The following is a 17,785-nucleotide window of genomic DNA, read 5'->3' as shown; positions in this document are numbered from 1 at the left end:
AACTCAGAAAAGAACTGGAGAAAGCATGGAAAGTGAAGGTGACAGTGGTGCCTGTGGTAACTGGAGCACTCAGGGCAGTAACCCCCAAGCTGGAGGAGTGGCTACAACAGATACCTGGAAAGACCTCAGACCTCTCAGTCCAGAAAAACATTTGTAAATCAAATCATCTAAAACTAATGACCATAGAAAAATAAGATAAATTAATATTTCAGATTTTATTAATTGGTATATCCTTTAAAAGGAAGTTAATCACAGCAGAAACGGTAAAGGAGATGTTGACTGAAAAATGAATTTCTCCAATCTCACATATCTTTCAAATGTAAATTAAACTACCAGATTATAATAGCTAGATTAAATGTCTAATTCACTGACCTCATCACCTTTCTCTCCTGAAGGGCCCGGGTAGCCTCTCTCTCCCTTTATTCCCTGCAGGAAAACAGAACCAGTGGGGTAAGCAGATGAGAATGTTTTTACCATAAAAAAAGCCTCAAACTAAAGGCTGATGTGTGTAAACTTCAAAATGTCTCTTCCAGCACACAACTTAAAACTGCCTTGCCTCGTTCACCATAGTGCAAGACTGTATCCATAGCAACTACTTTTGCAGAGAGCACCTAGTCCTCATAATGATCTGACTGCACAACATCTGTTTAGGCTTCCAGCAATGATTCAAAAGGTACATTTATGGAAAGGATTTTTCAGTGCAAGTCTCCATTTAAAAGATTTAATATGCATCCCAAACAAACTATATTATTCAACGTTCTTATTAATTTGACATATTCTTTGACACATGCTTGCCACACTGAGAAGCTAGATTGTACAGTTTGACCGTTTCTCTACTCGCCTTTGGGCCTTCTTTCCCAGGGTTACCCATCGGTCCCCGAACACCTGGATCTCCCTGTTTTAATGAAACAGACAACAAAATAATAATATAATACACTTTAAATGACAATTTAAATTCTGAACTGTTTAAACAGTTTGGGATTTCAAGTTTAATTTACAATGTTTCTTTCTTTTAAGCAAATTTACTTTTAAAAATATTTGGGCACAATCCACCTGGTCCGCTCATTGTAATCTATTAACCACTTTTCAAGACTTTCATTCAGGGGACACCGACAGTTCTTTGATCCCGCTGCTGTGATTTCTTTCATCAGGTAACAAATTGGTTTTATAGGTTTCTCGTGTTCAGACGAGCCTGACAATCTTGTTGTGGTTGACCTATCAGTGCCGGTTTAACTTGATTCAACACTGTTGGGCCAAAACCGCAATATTGCAAACATTTTAAGAAGAGAGAAGTTGCTTACTTAGTGCCAAGCTTATCATTATTCTAGCAAAGCTGTATGTCATCTGCAAATTAAGCAAAATATCAATTTAATTTGCTAGATTCTACTGGTACATGAGATCAATCCACAACTTAAATATAAGATCTGGTTATTTACGTATCTAATTTTATTGTTTCCAATGACTTCTTGAATGTAAGGCTTCAGGCGTGACCTTGCTATTAAGACATCCGTACTTTCAGCCCTGCTCATGACCCACCTTCAACATAGACTCAAAACAAGCCAGAAATGATGCAGTTTCTCTGACTTACTTGACTTTTTCTTTCAAGTTTCAGTTGCTTTGTTTGTAAATTTGTGCAAACATATGTGGATCATTGGGGGAATGTTTTTTTTTTTTTTTAATAGTAGATAGATTGGTAGATTTACAGATGGATTCAACAAAATCTAAACTCACTTTGTCCCACACGATTGGCTATTTTTGGCACATTGTTGGGTTGGGCGGTGTAAATTAAGGTCAGTGAGCCCGCCCTACTTCATGCCTCATTTTCTTCATGCACTGTGTAAGAATATTTTTTAAGTACAATCAATAAGCACTCCGTTTTGTTAGTTGATAAATAATCTGCACTTGATCTGATAAGGACTAAATCACGCCAACTATGCAAAAACCATTTATGTGTAAAGGAAATAAGTCAATAGAAGTGGGATTATACCAATTTGCATCCTCCCACTTCCTTCTACGTAACAGATCAAGCTCTACTTGACTTGACTTGATAATTTTTATATTTATTGAATCTAATGTGACTTGTGTGTCACGCAAAGAAGTCTATTTATGAAAATAAATAATTATATTGTCAGGAAGATGGCATCAGCTTCTGGCATCTTTGTTCACTTCTCTTTATTTTCTTGTAATTGTATTGCTTTCTTTCTAAAATAGGATCCTGGTTTTGTAATTTTGTATCAAATCGAATCAAATCAAACTTTATTTTTAAAATAGCACTTCTCATGCATTTTGTGCAGCTCGAAGCGCTTTAACTTTAAAAACAGAAAACACACAATATTACAGTAAAAACCCAACCCACCCTTCACCCTTCCTACTCCCCTCCATTAAAACATATGACCCATGGCCCCCACGTACAAAGAAAAATGACTATGTAACTTTAAATAAATAAATAAATAAATAAATAAATAAATAAATAAATAAATAAATAAGCAAACAAACAAACAAGTATGGCTTGGCTCTGCTGTGAGGAAACAGTATTTGGGAATCCTTTCATACCAGGAGCCAGCTTGGCCATTGGAACAGCGCCCACCCAGACCGGGACAACACCGGGGTCCACTTCACAGCCGTGAAGCTGCAAAATTAGACCCCAGCTTCCCCAGCAAGGGCGACAACTGCAGCAACAACCGCTGACCAAGCCGGCAAGCCTTGGAGGAAAAGATCCCCACAAGAAACACTGGGGCTAAAATCATGATGAGATACTAAAATTAAAAACATAAGATGTATATAAAAACATAAAATTGAGAATAATATGAATAAATGAAAATAAATACATAAAATAGGCTATACTAAAACTAATAGAATAAATTAGCAGTTAAAATCAACTAAAAGCTAAATTAAAAAGGTGGGTCTTGAGCCTCTTCTTTGTATTGTATTATTCTATTATTAATCCTTGAAATAAACCACCAAATTAAATCAAATCAAATCAGAATCATTTATGTGAGGTTAGGGATTGTACGGTGCTACCATATGCGAGTTTAAATGACTGAATACTTTTGTGGTTGTTTACAAACATGCTGGGTTTTTAAAAACCATACAGGAAGCTTTTATTATCACTTCAGTAATTAGGGAAAAGCCACCTGAAAATACTCTGGTATCTCCCTGTAGCTTTTTCATTTACTTTTTATTTTTAGTCAATGGCTAAATGCTGCTGAGAAACATTTAGGAAAGAAATTCATCAACTTTTCTTCCATAACTTTTGCAGCAGTCTCCGTGACTTCTTTTGAGTCTAAAAAAGATCATAGCCAAAGTAGCCAACAGTTCCAACTGAAAACTTATTTTTCATTTTCAACACACTCTCATCTGAAAATTATATTTTATTCACATGTCTAATTAAAGTAATATCCATACCTTACTTGGTCTAATAGGCTATAGTGTTGAGCAACACATTACATGTCTAAACGAAATGCACCTTCTCCCCAACCAAGCCTTCTGCTCCTTGCTCTCCAGGGGACCCCTTCTCTCCCTTCAGCCCAGGCAGTCCAGGGACTCTCGTCTGGCACACACTGCAGGCGTTCTGCCAGAGCAAGAACAGCAAGAAAAGAAAAAAAAAATGGCAGCACTGATAAGATTTCATCAAGCTGGGCTGGCTCGCTGCTTTTTCACCCTTTATTATGTCACATCCCCAGGGTGGGAGACAAGACCTCAACTGACACAAAATGTTCCTTGAATGTACGCCGAGCAGAAACAACGTGAACCCAGCCTTGGTTCCTTCCAGTGTGTGTCTCTTCTAAATGAGGAGTGAACTTTGTCAGACCCATTGACTGTGACATTTAAGTGAGAATCTTAAATATCATCATCCCTGATCTAGTCTAGATACAGGCAACACCAGAAAACTAGGAGGAGCATCAGGTTTGCTAAAGACAAATGAAAGAATAATAATAAAAATCATATAAAAGATCTCAAATGCATGTTTGCTTTGTTTATTTGTGCTTTCTTCGACATCTTTCCAGTAATGATTAGAGTTTTATTATAAATTTGACTGAAAGTGTTAAACAAAAGCTAAATTGAGATGATTGGATTAATAAATCAGCCAAAAATGTTAGATGACTAATTATTTAAGTAGGGATATTTATCTTTATCTTTCAATGATTAACCTGTAGATTAACTCACAATAAATGTAAAAGGTTAGTAGAATGAATTAAAGGCAGGTGTATTAAACTTTTCATCCTGTGTGAACTACAATCAGCAATTTTTATGTAGAACGATCTTCTTTAATAAAATAAATAAATGTTAATTTAGCATTTATAATGCAGATTAATGAACAATTATTGAAACATGAATTTTTTCTATTTTATTCTAAATTCCAAAAAGATTACAATGAGTCTCAGTATAGGAAGTTGATCTTACATGTTTTAATCTGTGTGAGAAATTAATGTACCCTAATGTGTACAAGAGACTAGACATATAACGCAAAGCAGAGATGTGAAGTTACGAGACCCAGTTGGAACAAGATAAGGATTTGTTAAGATTAACACACCAGTGAGCCTCCTTTGTTAAGGGCTAAGTGATAAGAAAATCCAGATAAGGAACATAATCTGCAGTTAAGTTAAAGGTTTTCACAAATACACTCCTAAAAATACTACTTTGTTCTTTTATTTTTGCTGACAAGCAAACACAATAGAACAGACCAAAATAACATATTTGTTTGCCTTTTTGTGTGTGTTAATGACCAGATTTTCTTCCTAAAATGCTCTCCAGAATTCTTCAGACTGAGATGGTTTTTGCAACAGCGGTGATGCTGTTGGAGGCACTTCTGCTAATTTCCCTATGAGCCTTTGTGTATTTAAACCTGCAAGTCATCATTTTAACCTCTGAATCTGAAACTTTACTGCTCATTTTTGTAGTTCTTAGTTTCTTTTCTTGTTTTTTTTACTTCTCTTTGGCATTACTTTCACTAACTAGTTCATGTTGACCTTGTGTTGCTTTCTAAACAACACAGGCCTTTTGTTTAATAACTAAATGGTAATGTGTTATTAAAAACACTTAATGGGTTAAAGTTTTATTTTATTTTTGCATGCTTGTGTAGAACTTCTTGATTCTAGATTTTGAGATCTTATTATAAGATTTCTTGTGAAGTAAAAAGTGATTTTTTTCTTGCGATAATGTTCTCATTTTGCAATGTGGAAGTTGAGAAATGTAGCTTCAATGCACAGAAGCTACAATCAACTTGCTGAGTGCTGTTGAGAGGAGAGGACAAAAATCCTCTACACTTACAGATTTTCGTGTTTGGTTATTTATCTGGATTTTTTCCCCCCACTTTTTCTCACATTCTTTCAGTGTAATCACTCACTGCTATGAAATAACTGAGTTGGGGCATAAGGTACCTTAAGTAAAGCTCCCATGTCTTTAGCAATAGGCAAGGCGACCTGTGAAAGAAAAAAGTAAAAATGTTTAGTAAATGATTCATGTTTTCTACTATACTGTGTGTTTGTTTGGTGCAGCCTTTCTAACAAAAGCTTAGGCCTTGGTCACACATATCTGTACGGGGGTTGACCTGTACAGGTCAACTGTACGGGTCAACCGTACAGGTCAACCAGCATAGAGGGTCGTAAAGAGGCCCTCTGTGGAAATACCTGTTTTCCCAATTCTTGGACTGCAAACAGTCATGTCCAAAGTCCGGGCTGGTGGCCAAATATTCAAATTTTCACTGGTCCACAGGCTTTCGTCTTAAAATCAATAAAATGTGGCCCCGTGCACTTTCAAAGCACCACGACTTCTTGCTTGTGATTGGCTAAACTTCAGAGTCTCAAGGGCCAAACAAATAGAACAGATTCACTGGTTTCTGTGATCAAAACCACAATACTTCTGGATAAGACAAGCCTTTGTCTCATTTTCCTGTTCACTGGATTTCTACTTGAGTTTGCAAGGAGCATTTAATCATGAATAATACAAATGTTTCACATGTTGACAGATTTACTGTTGAAATAAATTTTCTTCCAAATAGACTTATTTTTTTCTTTAATAAGATATGGGAGTAAAGATATGAAAATTACTGCAATTTGGGTTACAAAATTATATATGGTTCTGGTTTATGTGAAGAAATGAAAAGTATCTCATTGCAAAACGGGTTGTTAAATAGTTCGTTTGCACTTACTATGAGGGTTTAATGCAGAGGTGCTCATTACGTCATGATCGACCAGACGACAAATCTATCTCCTCTCAAAGATTTGTGTTCTCTTACTGTGTATTTTTTGAGTACACAAACAGTATTTTTAAGTGAAGATGTAGTAGTTGTCAACTTTGAAGTTGAATTAAGTGACTTTGGTCCATAATTCCAGGCCTTGACTAGTATATCCTTGTTCTACAGGTCCTCCGCTGTCATCTCACAGACATTGGTGTACTTCTACTGTGTAGTTTTTATTTTATTTTTTAGTACGAAAACATATACTTTTAGACAAAAAATACTGCATAAGTTCTAAGTTGAATTTAAAGTGACTTTGGTGCACATATATACAGCCCTTTATATATACATATATACATATATATACACAGTATATACATATATACAGTATATAGGTAGATATTTGGAGCTTGTCCTCTCCAAAGTAGCTCACATGCCAAAAAAGTGTGGGCACCCCTGGTTTAAAGAATGCAGGCTGATCGGTTGGGTTTCACACATTGTCACCAAACCAAATCTGGCCCTCTTAGCAAATTTGCATGCTTTTTGAAAAATCCTTTTTCAACAAAGTGCTGTCTTCCTTGTCCTGATTATTTGTCAAACAATTTCCTCTGTCCACTGTACAAAATGAAATCAGTTTGCCACATTTACATAAATCTTTTATCACAAGCAGATTTCCATTCCATAAAACTGGACTTATTTTCTATAAAAGTTTGAACTTAAAGAGTTTAAACAAGAGAGAAAAGTGCGTCTGATAAAAGGGTTTACAGTGTCTCGTGAGGGGTTTTACAGCCTTAAAACATCTGTAATCCTGCTACGCGGATCTCATCTATATCAGGTTATTTTTATGACGTAAACCCAGAGATAAATGAGGGAACTCATTTATTTTGAAAATTTTTTCTCTAACTGGGCCTGGTGTGTATTTTCAAGCATGTTTAAAAAGTTTACTAAAAGCTTTAATAGATGAGCAGCAGTCCCCATATGGTTCCCAGACTGCAGCTATCATAACTCCAACAAATGTTGCAAGGTGGAAATGCACAAAGAGACAAGAAGAACAGGAAAGCATGTGCTGCCAGCTGGGTGCTGCCAGTTTACAATAAGCTGCAGCATTTTACTGTAAGTGATGTTGTTGGGAAACAGTAGGACTAGTCGCTAATTAACGCAAACTTGCTCTGAGTATTGACTACAAGAGGATCCCTCTGTGGTTCTCGTTGCTGATTAGCGAAGCAAAACCACGCAGAACAGAAATGACATTTTCTTACTTACAGGTTCTCCTGGAGGTCCAGGAGGGCCTGTTCTTCCAGGGGGGCCCTTAAATTGATACAAGGAAGGAAATGAGCAGCTCTGCCACTTGTAATGTCATTCAAATATGCAAGGTTACACGTTTTTACATCCATCTCAGCTGGTGGGGGATCTGTGATAAATAATACTGGAGCACTCACAGTAGGAAGATCTCCTTTCAATGTTATCAGTTATGCTTCATTTGCTTGGAAATGAATAAGTCAAAGGTAGATTGAGCCCACTTACTTCTTTCCCTGGAGGTCCAGTTAAGCCTGGTGGTCCTCGAGGACCCTGAAAATCATCCAGACCAATGTCTAACTCTGTTTTTTTAACACAATCAGATTATTATTTGATTGTAATTGGACACTTGTCGCATTATTCTTCATCATCTTACATTTTCTTCTGTTATTGTTATTTTGTGAGTCTAAGAAATGTCCACAGACCTCAATTCCTGGCTTGCCAGGGGCTCCCATGGGACCCTACAAACACATCACACATCTTGTTAACACCATCTGCCCTCTAGCACCTGGAGCCACTATAGGAATTGTGTTAGTCACCTTTTTGCTCTATTGATTTTCTTTGTCTGCAGCTATCCTGCTTTTCAAAAATGAACACGGACTCACTCGCAGTCAAATCCGTGTGGTCAAATTATAGTCTGTTAGATTGTATATGAGGGAGGTGAAACTGCAGTACCTGGCAGTAATGACCAGAGATTTCATCTCACAATGCATCTAATGACCACTTATCTCGATATTGTTGCAGTGTCTGTGTCAGAATGTGAAGTTTATGGGGCTTTGAAGTGAAGGATGAATGAGGATCCATCAACAGGACGCCATACTTACAATGATGCTCTCACCAGGTTCACCCTTCTCTCCATGTTCGCCCGGTAATCCTGGCATGCCTCTTTCCCCCTGGAATGAACAAAAAGGAAAGTAAACGCATTACATGATGGGGCTACTGTGCAAAAATTCACGTCATCAAAATTTCGTAATTATTTTACTGCATTTTGTCTTTCCCTATGTGCTGCATTTAGGTCTCATTTTGATCGTATTTATCCCAAATGAAAGCGTTATCAGTCATATTGGTCATCAAGTATCAATATATGTTTTAAAAGTTAAATATAAACTAATTAATGTTTAAGTATAACATTTACATCCATGTTTATATTCAACTTATATGTTTATCTTTTAGTTTTTCTGGAAGTTTTTTTCACCCATAATTCAAAACAAATTCAACATTGAATTGTAAATTGAATTATGGTATCAAAAATCCATGACAATTTGAAATGCAAATATTTAGCTGTTTTCATTTTTTTATTTGGAAGATTGACTTTAATTTTTCATATTGACTTAAAAATGGCAAAATGTATTTTCATTTTGCATGGTAAAATTGCTAATTGAATTGTCAATTGAGAATGGTATGTTACTTTAAATTATGGGTGAAAAAACCTCCATACGGTTTACATTTAACATTTATAGTCACATTTCTATTTTAGCTTTACATGTAGTTTAACCTTTAACATTTTTACATTTATATTTAGTGTTGATATTTGAGGTTGACATTTGTATTTAAATTTAACATTCATATTTAGGATTTAGATATATATTCAGATTAACCCATTACATTCATTGTTTATAACTTCACATTTGACATTTATATTAACATTTAAATTTAAAATTAATCTTTAATATGTAGATATTTATTTGGCATCTAAAAGATCATGTCTTCAAGTGACACATAACCCGGTATTTGGAATAAATTCCTCTTGAAATGTGACATAAATGCAGTACATACAGAAATAAATGTCTACATGTGGTAAAATTGTCAAGTCATTTCAGTAAGGGTTATTTTTTACATTTGGCGCCCCATACTGCTGCAGTGGTTTTGATGCTCACACCTTAAAATCCTTTTCCTCCTTTTGTTCTGCTATTTAGTTGTTTCAAGAAGAAAAACACACATCCTAAAGGCCAGCAACGTTAGGATGATTATCCTTCGTACCTAAGCTCCATTGTAAGCAAAGATTTAAGTTTGATTTCATTTCAGTCAAACTTTATTAAAACCCACGCTATCTTTTATGCTTTCAGCAGCATGACAGAGGCACCTAAAACCTCTGGTAATGGAGAGGAGTTCAAAAATGTTGGAAAAAGAAGCAGCCCATTTGCCATTTACAGTAAACAGTGTGGGTGGAAATGATGTAAGTGGATTTGACAAAAATCCTCCATGACACCATCACTGACAACTGAGGTGCCAAGTCGTCACAACAAAAGTCTGTGCAACAAAAATGATAAAGGACATTATAAAGTGTGGATTATTTTTGACTTGACATTTTTTATCCTGAACAGAAGACACATCAAGAGAAAATGTTTGCTTTTTAAAATTAAAACAGGAATTGAGAAAAAAAACATTGATTAATAGAAAAACAAAAGGGAATTTAAAGCAGTTTGACCGGAAACATTACTTTAAGATCATGGTTAGAAACAACACTATTAGTAAGTGCTGTTTGGATATCTATGGCAACAACAGTTGTGGCTGCTTTTTCATTTTTTTTTTATACACTGAAACCCAATTAGCGTGCTAGACGTCATGCTTACATCTAACCAAAGAAGTTTAAGGAGTCATTAAAGAAAGAAAAGGTTGTTATTGCGCATTAGAGGAGAATGAATACTTAACAGAAAAGGTAAAGTGTCTATCCTCTACCATGGCCCTGTAGTGTCTTCAAGTGTTTCCTCTTCTTTGCTTGTATTGTGCTGTGGCCGGAAGCCGTAAATGAAAAGAGGCTTATGAAGAATAAAGTGGGATTTAAACATCCGTTGTATTGTGATTTCCTTTCTTGATAGCAGCTGACCATGTTCTGCCTCGAAAATTGACCAGCATTGGTTTAGACGCTGATAGAACAAAGTAAATTAAATGGGGCCATTAGAAGATGTATAAAATAAACAGACTTATTGGTCCATTGGAATGGATGTCTTCGATTTTTTTTTGTATTATTTTTTTTTGTATAAGGGGACACTAATGGTTCTATAAAAATACATGTTACATGTTTATATTGTGCCAAAAACATTATAGAATGAATTGACAAAAGTATGTAAGTCCACAGGCATATACAAACCTGTACCTTAAACATGCAAACTCAAAACATCACTAATAGGGTTGGGATCTCAGGAGCTCAAATAATTTCATGGTTCTCTGTGCAACAAGTTAATTTGTGAAGTATCCATACTAAAAAAATATTCCACAGTCATTTGTTTGTTGATTTATGATAAAGGGGAAACTAAAGCAATTCAGCCATGAAGTGGTAGACCATGAAAATTGCCAGAGTGAGTTTAGCAGACGATGAGGCATATTGTAGTCACCATGACAGACCTTCAGACTTCATGTGGCCTTCGGGTGAGCTCAAAAAGAAGGCCTTGAGAGCTCTTATAAGAGCAGAGGCATTCTATCTATACATCTATGAGTTCAATCCAAAGCATCAGATGCAGCAAAAGCGCCCCACTACTGGACTCTGGAGAGATGCTTTCTGAAGTGGCAAATCAACATCTGGCAGTCTGACGATGGCTAGTACTTGTTCGACTATAACTGTGAAGGTTGGTGGAGGTGGGTTCATGGTAGGGTATTTTTAAAAGCTACACTTTACCCCTTATGCTTAAATCACAATGGCCCTTACGAGTGGATACGGGCTGTCTTCTGGTAAAAATTAGACAAACCTGTATGGAGCATGCAGGTGGCCCACAGGAAATGATTAGTTGCAGAGCATTCGGCGAACCCGTTGAGCAAAAATGCAATTTCTTTTTCTCATGCATGCTGTGGGCAACAGGTCATAGTGAAAACACATAAAGTTTGCAAGTCAGGCTCATCGTACACATTTTTTCAATCCCCTCAAACCCTGTGCAAAATGAAAAGGGCCTGTTAATGCTGTTCCTTAGGCTCCTTAGGCTACATGCAGCCAGACTTGTTAGAAATGAGGAAATTACACAGTCAGATTGTGTGGGCATCCAATTGACACTTACGTTTCACCTGCACACCCCGTGCATACAACATTTACATGCAGTCACTAAGGGGCCAGTACACACACCTTACCGACAACTAGGGTGCGGTTTAAGGGCACCATCCAAACAGCTTCACTCGTAAATATTAGGTGTATGTAACTTACATTATCCTTTCAAATACCTCATGGTACACTTACCAAATGCATGCAAATGCATGTGCGATATATGAATTTATACGTGTTTCTTGCATTCGTCATTTGTTGATGTGCACAGATGTTTGTCGAGGGTTTTGGCCGACGTGTCTTTACATAAATTTGGTTTTGAGACACAATTTTTGGTCGGTTGAGAATTGTGCAGTTTACGCATATTTTATGTAGTTTATATACAATTATTACGTAAATCTTACACAGTTTTGCATGATTTTTGCAAGATGCACATGCAAATGTGTGGCTTTCCATGACTTATATGTATGACATATGTATAATGGACTTATTTTCATGTTCTTTGCAGGGTTTATTTGTACTTTTTCCGTGGTTTTAATGTGGTTCATTCATGATACGTCTGTGAAAATTGCTCGTAAAGACCACAACTTTTCTCATCTGTTCTACTTTTCATTCGTGCAATATGCGCAAAATGTCCATAGTGGCTGTGTGACATGGCCATAAGTATGGCTTTCACATGGATTTACCTTGGGTCCACGAGAACCTCTTGTTGAAGAAGATCCATCACTCTGCAAAACCAAAAAGAAAAACACAAAAGGGGGATTCACTGAATCGTCAGTCTTGGACATCCGAGGTGCTCCACCTTCCTAAAAAATATGTTCTAGAGCTGTAATTAAAACATGACTTATAAAACAGTATGAGCTACAAATCCCTGTAAACACTCAGGTGAAGCAATTCATTATGAATTTATGTTGAAGAGCATTTCGTTTCAATGTGGAAGCACAGTGATAATGCCATAGCAGAGAAAACGAAACCCTGATTGGAACTGAGGCAAGTGTAAGCATTATTTACCGTGCAATCCAGATGAGACATTGATTTCCGTGGTCAACATGTATTAGTGTTACAAGCTCTACATTGCACAATGTAAATTAGTTGTGCCGAGGGTGGATTTAGACTAACACAGCAATTCTGCAGTATTAGAAGGGGGATATGTACCTGCTCACTCAGGCATAAAATGGAAACTTAGGCAAGTACAGAACTTTTTGAGACAAAAACAACACAAGTTTTTTTTTTTTGTTGTTGTTTTAAACCTTTTCATAGAAAGAATGCATTTGCACTGTACTAAAAACCATCAATGTCAGTGCATAAATGCAAAGACCAATTGCCTGCGTCTGAAAATAACAGCACAGAATGAGGATCAAGGGATGCACTGATCATTGTGCACTTGAATTAAGTTACACGAGGTACGTAAAAAGCTCCACTCTCTGAAACTGCTGTGAACGCAGAGTTTTCTTTTTTTTACCTTCTTCTTAAAAGCTGAGAGTCAGTTTTTTTTTTCAGTGCATTCAAAAATAACATTAAAGAAAAACAAAGGGATGTCAGCTTTAAATAAAAGCAGTTCTTGTTTGTTAACCTTTTTTTTGACCAATGACACACAAGGTCAGTGTGCTTCTGCAAACACACAAACCCGCGTTCTCCCATTTCCCTAACGCTTTTCCAACATTTATAGTAGTGGAAAATATTAAAGAGGTCAGAGTGTTTCTGCATCTGTCTCTTATTGATCGGCTCAATGGTCCTTGCTTGATCAGTGACTTTGTGTTCAGTTTTCCAAAGAGAGCTGCCACTGACTAAAAGCAACAACGGAGGCACAAAGGCAAGTGTGTAGTTCACAGTGCTAGACATTCTGTAGGCTCTAAACTAGGAGGAGATGATAGACAAGGCTTCATCTCCCTGAGCTCATTCTTTGGGTAAAACTGGTGAACTTCTGAAACAGTGGACAGATTTAGATGAAATCATTCACCTTTTACCCAGGTTTTAGTGAAATCGTACAGTTAAAACCACAGGGTTACTGTCTGATTTCTCCAGTGTAGCCTTCCCATTTTGCCAAGTGTTACTCGAGAACTGACCCTATAAACTCACCATAGATCCACCACTGGATTCCCCAGGCTCCCCCTTTGGACCAGGAAGTCCTGGTGGTCCTGGTATTCCACCAGAATCTCCCTACAAGCAGAAGAAGTGTCAAGCTGGCTCTTTCAGAACAAAAGCACAGAAACAAGTAAGAGTTTATCCCATAAGATACCATGGAGACATAAGCTTAACAGAAAAATATCAGAAATGGATTCTGTGGTCCACATGGTTTGTAGTAAAATACACACATGTATTTTTATAATAAATTGGGTCTGGGTTCTTATGGGTTAAGGACAATAAAAGAGGTCTTCACCCGGTGTTTTACCTGCCTCTGCAACTTTTTCTTTTGAGAACCCTACTCATGTTAAAGTTTAGGGATTATTTTGTACTTTTGTCACATGTTGTGGTAAATATCAATTACTGACAAATATTCAAAGCTTAAGAGGAAGAAAAAAAACATACATTTCAAGATTTAAAACATTAAAAAAGCAACAAAAAAACAACCGCTGCTAGAATATTACACTGTAAAATCACAAAATCTCTGAAAGTACTTTTTCTACTTTCTTAAATAAATATCTTATTATGCTTAGTAATTGAGAAAAAAAAAAAACGTACTTTCCAATTAGATGCAGCAGCTTGCCTTCAGAAAATAAATATTTACTATCTGGAGTTATTTGACCTTGACAACATCTTATAGGCTTATATGCTAATAAGCAAATTATAAACAAAGTTTCACAATATTTTAAGCAAACGTTTTATTTGTGAATGGTCAGAGCATTGGTCTTGTTTCAATAAACAGACTACCTTAAATAAGCGAAACTGAAAAGGTGCACAGATGTATTTAACAGCAACACATATTTATATGTAATTATCAAGACACATTTATTTCTAAATGTCTATTCTAGTCTTCAACGTGATTATGGTCTAGGAATAGGGACAGTTGGAATGTTGAAATGCTTAATATGTTTGGGGATGAAGGTGTTTAAATTAATAGCGCTAAATTTAAAAAGCTCTTTTTTGAGTTATGCCTGCCTATTTTAGGATGCAACACTTCCAATTACCAGAGTAATATGCCTAAACATGAGTGTTTATAGCTAGAGGGCAGGACATCACAACCTATTTTGAGAAATCTTACTAAGACCAATTCTAGTAGTTCTGTCAGCAATTATTTTTTCACTTATAACAGGGAAAAACACGACTTATTCTATATTTTAAAAATTTGTTTTTAGGACTTTTTTCCCAGTGCAAAAAAAATTGCCCACCTCTGTATAGAGTCTTTTGTGGCTTATATACTATAGTGAGCTTTCTTGCCACTTTTTCAAACACTTAATATAGAATGCATCAGGTATAAAATTGCATTAATTAATGCAACTGGAGAGAAAAATCAACAAATAAATAAATTAAAGAATCAACTAACACAACCAGCATAGAAATAAAGGTTTATCCCTTTGGGGTTTTCACTCCCTCCTCCAATGTTTGGAATTTAAGAACAGCTTTTCAAAAGCAAATTTCTGCATCTTTGCCCATGTTAGCACAGTGTTGTGATAGTAGTCAATTTGTGTACCTTTAAAAGAGTTGTCAAGAAGAAAAAACCACAAAGTAAGCAGTTGAGAATGGTCTGCAGGGGGAGTAATCGGAAAGATGCCTTGACAAGTTACCTAGCATGTTTCATTCTGTGATGAAACATCTCAGCGTCATATTTGTCTTAGAAGTGAGAACTTGATTTGAAGTAAACCTACTTTTTCTCCTTTCAGGCCATCTCTTCCAGGTGCCCCTAGCTCCCCTTTTGAGCCCTGTAAACAGAGGAGGAAAAGAGGCACATCTATCATCAGGCCTTCATCTCCTCGTGCACATTTATCTCCTCCTCTTCACTGCTTCAGCAGACTGCGGTGCTCCAGCAAAACTTCCCTTAGCCAGGATTTATGAAATGTGTCTTTTCCCTCCATGCTTTTGAATAAAGACAGATGCTCATTACTGAAGCAGGTGCAGAGAACAGATTGGGCTGCTGCCTCCGTTCCTGGCATAAAGCACAAAGATTTGCCTCTTTCCACTAATTAATTCTTAAATTTGATTACTGATCATCTGTGTAGAAATTGAGGACTTTTTCCTGACTTATTTGCTGTCCCTGCCTGTTGAGGTTTATCAGTTTATCTCTCCCTTTTGCATTGGCGTGTTGAGTTTCGAGAGAGTGGCGACGTGACAGATGCGACAGCGAGGGAAACCTGACTAGGTGTTCGGTTTCAGTCGACTTACTGGCTCGCCTGGAAGTCCTGGCAGTCCTGGAAGTCCAGTGGGTCCAGGTAAACCCTGCTTCCCCTGGGAGAACAAACAAGCATCTTTAATTACCTGCATTTTCTCTTCTTGGTTAGTGGCACAATCATGCACTCCTGCACACTGCCTTGCAAGCCAACAACGTGTCCAATCATTACAAGGACTACTGCATCTGTCTTTTGAACACTTGTTGCAACAGAAGTGATCCATGTATCGCCACAGAAACGACACTTGTGGTTTTATGTCTCATCCTAAATTGAGGAGGTTTAGAGAATAACACCTCATGTTTATGAAGCCCCTCTCATAATACTTGGAGATTATTTATATAAATTAAAGGAAACGGTCCCAAAAGACGGTAAAATCAAGCTGCAATGCAAAAAACAAAAGTTAGATAAATGCAAAGGCTCACCTCTAATCCTAGATCTCCCTTTAGTCCTGGTGGTCCTGTGTTTCCCTGGAACATTACCATAAAATCTAAATAAGAGCCTTAAAGTTACCAGAATAGGAAGTTTTGGAATTTTTGGTAAAAATATGTAATTTATTTGAAAACTCGACAAACCATTAAAGATAATTTTTTTCCATCAATCTTAGTTTTTAAGAGCTTTAGAGAGGAATAAACAAAAGCTGACTTCACTTGGAGATGAGGTGCATTGTGGAAAATAGCTAAAAAGAGTCATTTCTATTGTCAAACAACATGCATGTCAATCCAAGAGCTTTTTCCGCAATGAATATGGTTTTAATAAAGAAGCATAGAAGCTGCAACAACAACAAAATAATTGTTATAGGCTTGTTTTGTTGACAGATGGTGTTGATAATTTTATCTCTATTTTTATTGTCACCTTGAAGCCTTGAGGTCCTGGAGCTCCTATGTCACCCTGAAAACAGTAGAACCACATGAAACATATCCAGTTTCGATGACATACTCTTGAATGAGTCACATTACCCACATTACCCACTACAAACTGAAGGAAAGTTTTTAAAATTAAGATGATTGTAGAGTTTTAAACATATACACTAGTTTATTTCCATGTCAATAGGTTTTAACAGTTCTTAAATATTTGAATATCTTTTTTTTCCAGTAAAAATATATTAAAAACTTTGAAGTTCAACAGCTAATTTTGTAAGTTCATTTTTTGAGGATTGTTTGCAAAGTTAAGGACTATCCTTCATTAATTGCTAATATATTAATTTAAAAGTCATAGTACAAAATCAGCACCAATCAGTTGACTTTTATCTTATCTCTGCTTGTTCTTTCACTTCTCAGCTCTTCTTCAAACAGGGTCCGGCCCGTGGGCCAAATTCAAATTCCCACCGGCCTGCTCTGTTCTGTTATAAAATCCATAATTAACCATTTCTAGACTTCATATCTGAAATTTACAGTCATTTGGCTAAAATATTGTTAAGATATATTTCTGAGTTGAAAAGTATCCAAGTGTAATACAAATTTAATTTAATAGTTCATTTGCTATAAGGGTTCAAAGAACATTGCCCCTTACACATCTTCACCTCAACTCGAAAATAGCTGTAACTTACAATAACTAGGATATTCAAAGATCATTTAAAGCAAAGGTGTCAAACTCCAGGCCTCAAGGGCCATGTCCAAGTCCTTCATGGTTTCCCATTTTCTTACCATTGACACTTCTAATTGGAAAAAAAACACCTGGTCCAGGTAATCTGAATCGATTTCTGTAAAACCAGAAGGATGTTGGCTCTCTAGGCCCCGAGTCTGACACCCAAGTTTTAGAGTAATAAAACATTGCAATGAAATTGTCATTCAGTCTGTGACTTGTATAAATTTGTTTTTTTATCCGCAAAGTACTATTGGTCACTTTTGTTTCGTTAAGAAGACAAAACACTTAACATAAAACTTTTTTCCCTTTCTCTACTTTGCTACTTTGGTAAAGCAAAATTTCTACTGCTCAGCACTTTCTACATCATGATCTCATACTAATGTCTACTACATATATATGGTCTATATATATATATATATATATATACTCTCT

General features: G+C 36.4%; 1 protein-coding gene across 3 annotated transcripts in view; it reads right to left on the bottom strand.

Annotated features, from left to right (window-relative positions):
• col19a1 (collagen type XIX alpha 1 chain) overlaps positions 1-17,785 on the bottom strand; it is a 116,314-nt gene that overhangs the window by 24,428 nt on the left and 74,101 nt on the right. For all 3 annotated transcript variants that reach the window (XM_011484563.3, XM_023963613.1, XM_023963614.1), the window contains 14 exons: positions 16,622-16,657; positions 16,192-16,236; positions 15,765-15,827; positions 15,251-15,304; positions 13,524-13,604; positions 12,131-12,172; positions 8,299-8,367; positions 7,900-7,935; positions 7,703-7,747; positions 7,442-7,486; positions 5,382-5,423; positions 3,467-3,571; positions 842-895; positions 373-426 (listed from right to left, as the gene is read on the bottom strand). In XM_011484563.3, the coding sequence (XP_011482865.1) occupies positions 373-426; positions 842-895; positions 3,467-3,571; positions 5,382-5,423; positions 7,442-7,486; positions 7,703-7,747; positions 7,900-7,935; positions 8,299-8,367; positions 12,131-12,172; positions 13,524-13,604; positions 15,251-15,304; positions 15,765-15,827; positions 16,192-16,236; positions 16,622-16,657 (771 nt within the window). The remainder of the gene's footprint in view (positions 1-372; positions 427-841; positions 896-3,466; positions 3,572-5,381; positions 5,424-7,441; positions 7,487-7,702; positions 7,748-7,899; positions 7,936-8,298; positions 8,368-12,130; positions 12,173-13,523; positions 13,605-15,250; positions 15,305-15,764; positions 15,828-16,191; positions 16,237-16,621; positions 16,658-17,785) is intronic.

The sequence above is a fragment of the Oryzias latipes genome, chromosome 15, assembly GCF_002234675.1.
Source record: "Oryzias latipes chromosome 15, ASM223467v1".
NCBI lineage: Eukaryota > Metazoa > Chordata > Actinopteri > Beloniformes > Adrianichthyidae > Oryzias > Oryzias latipes.
The sequence above is the reverse complement of the archived record's forward strand: the minus strand, read 5'-3'. Positions and strand labels throughout refer to the sequence as shown.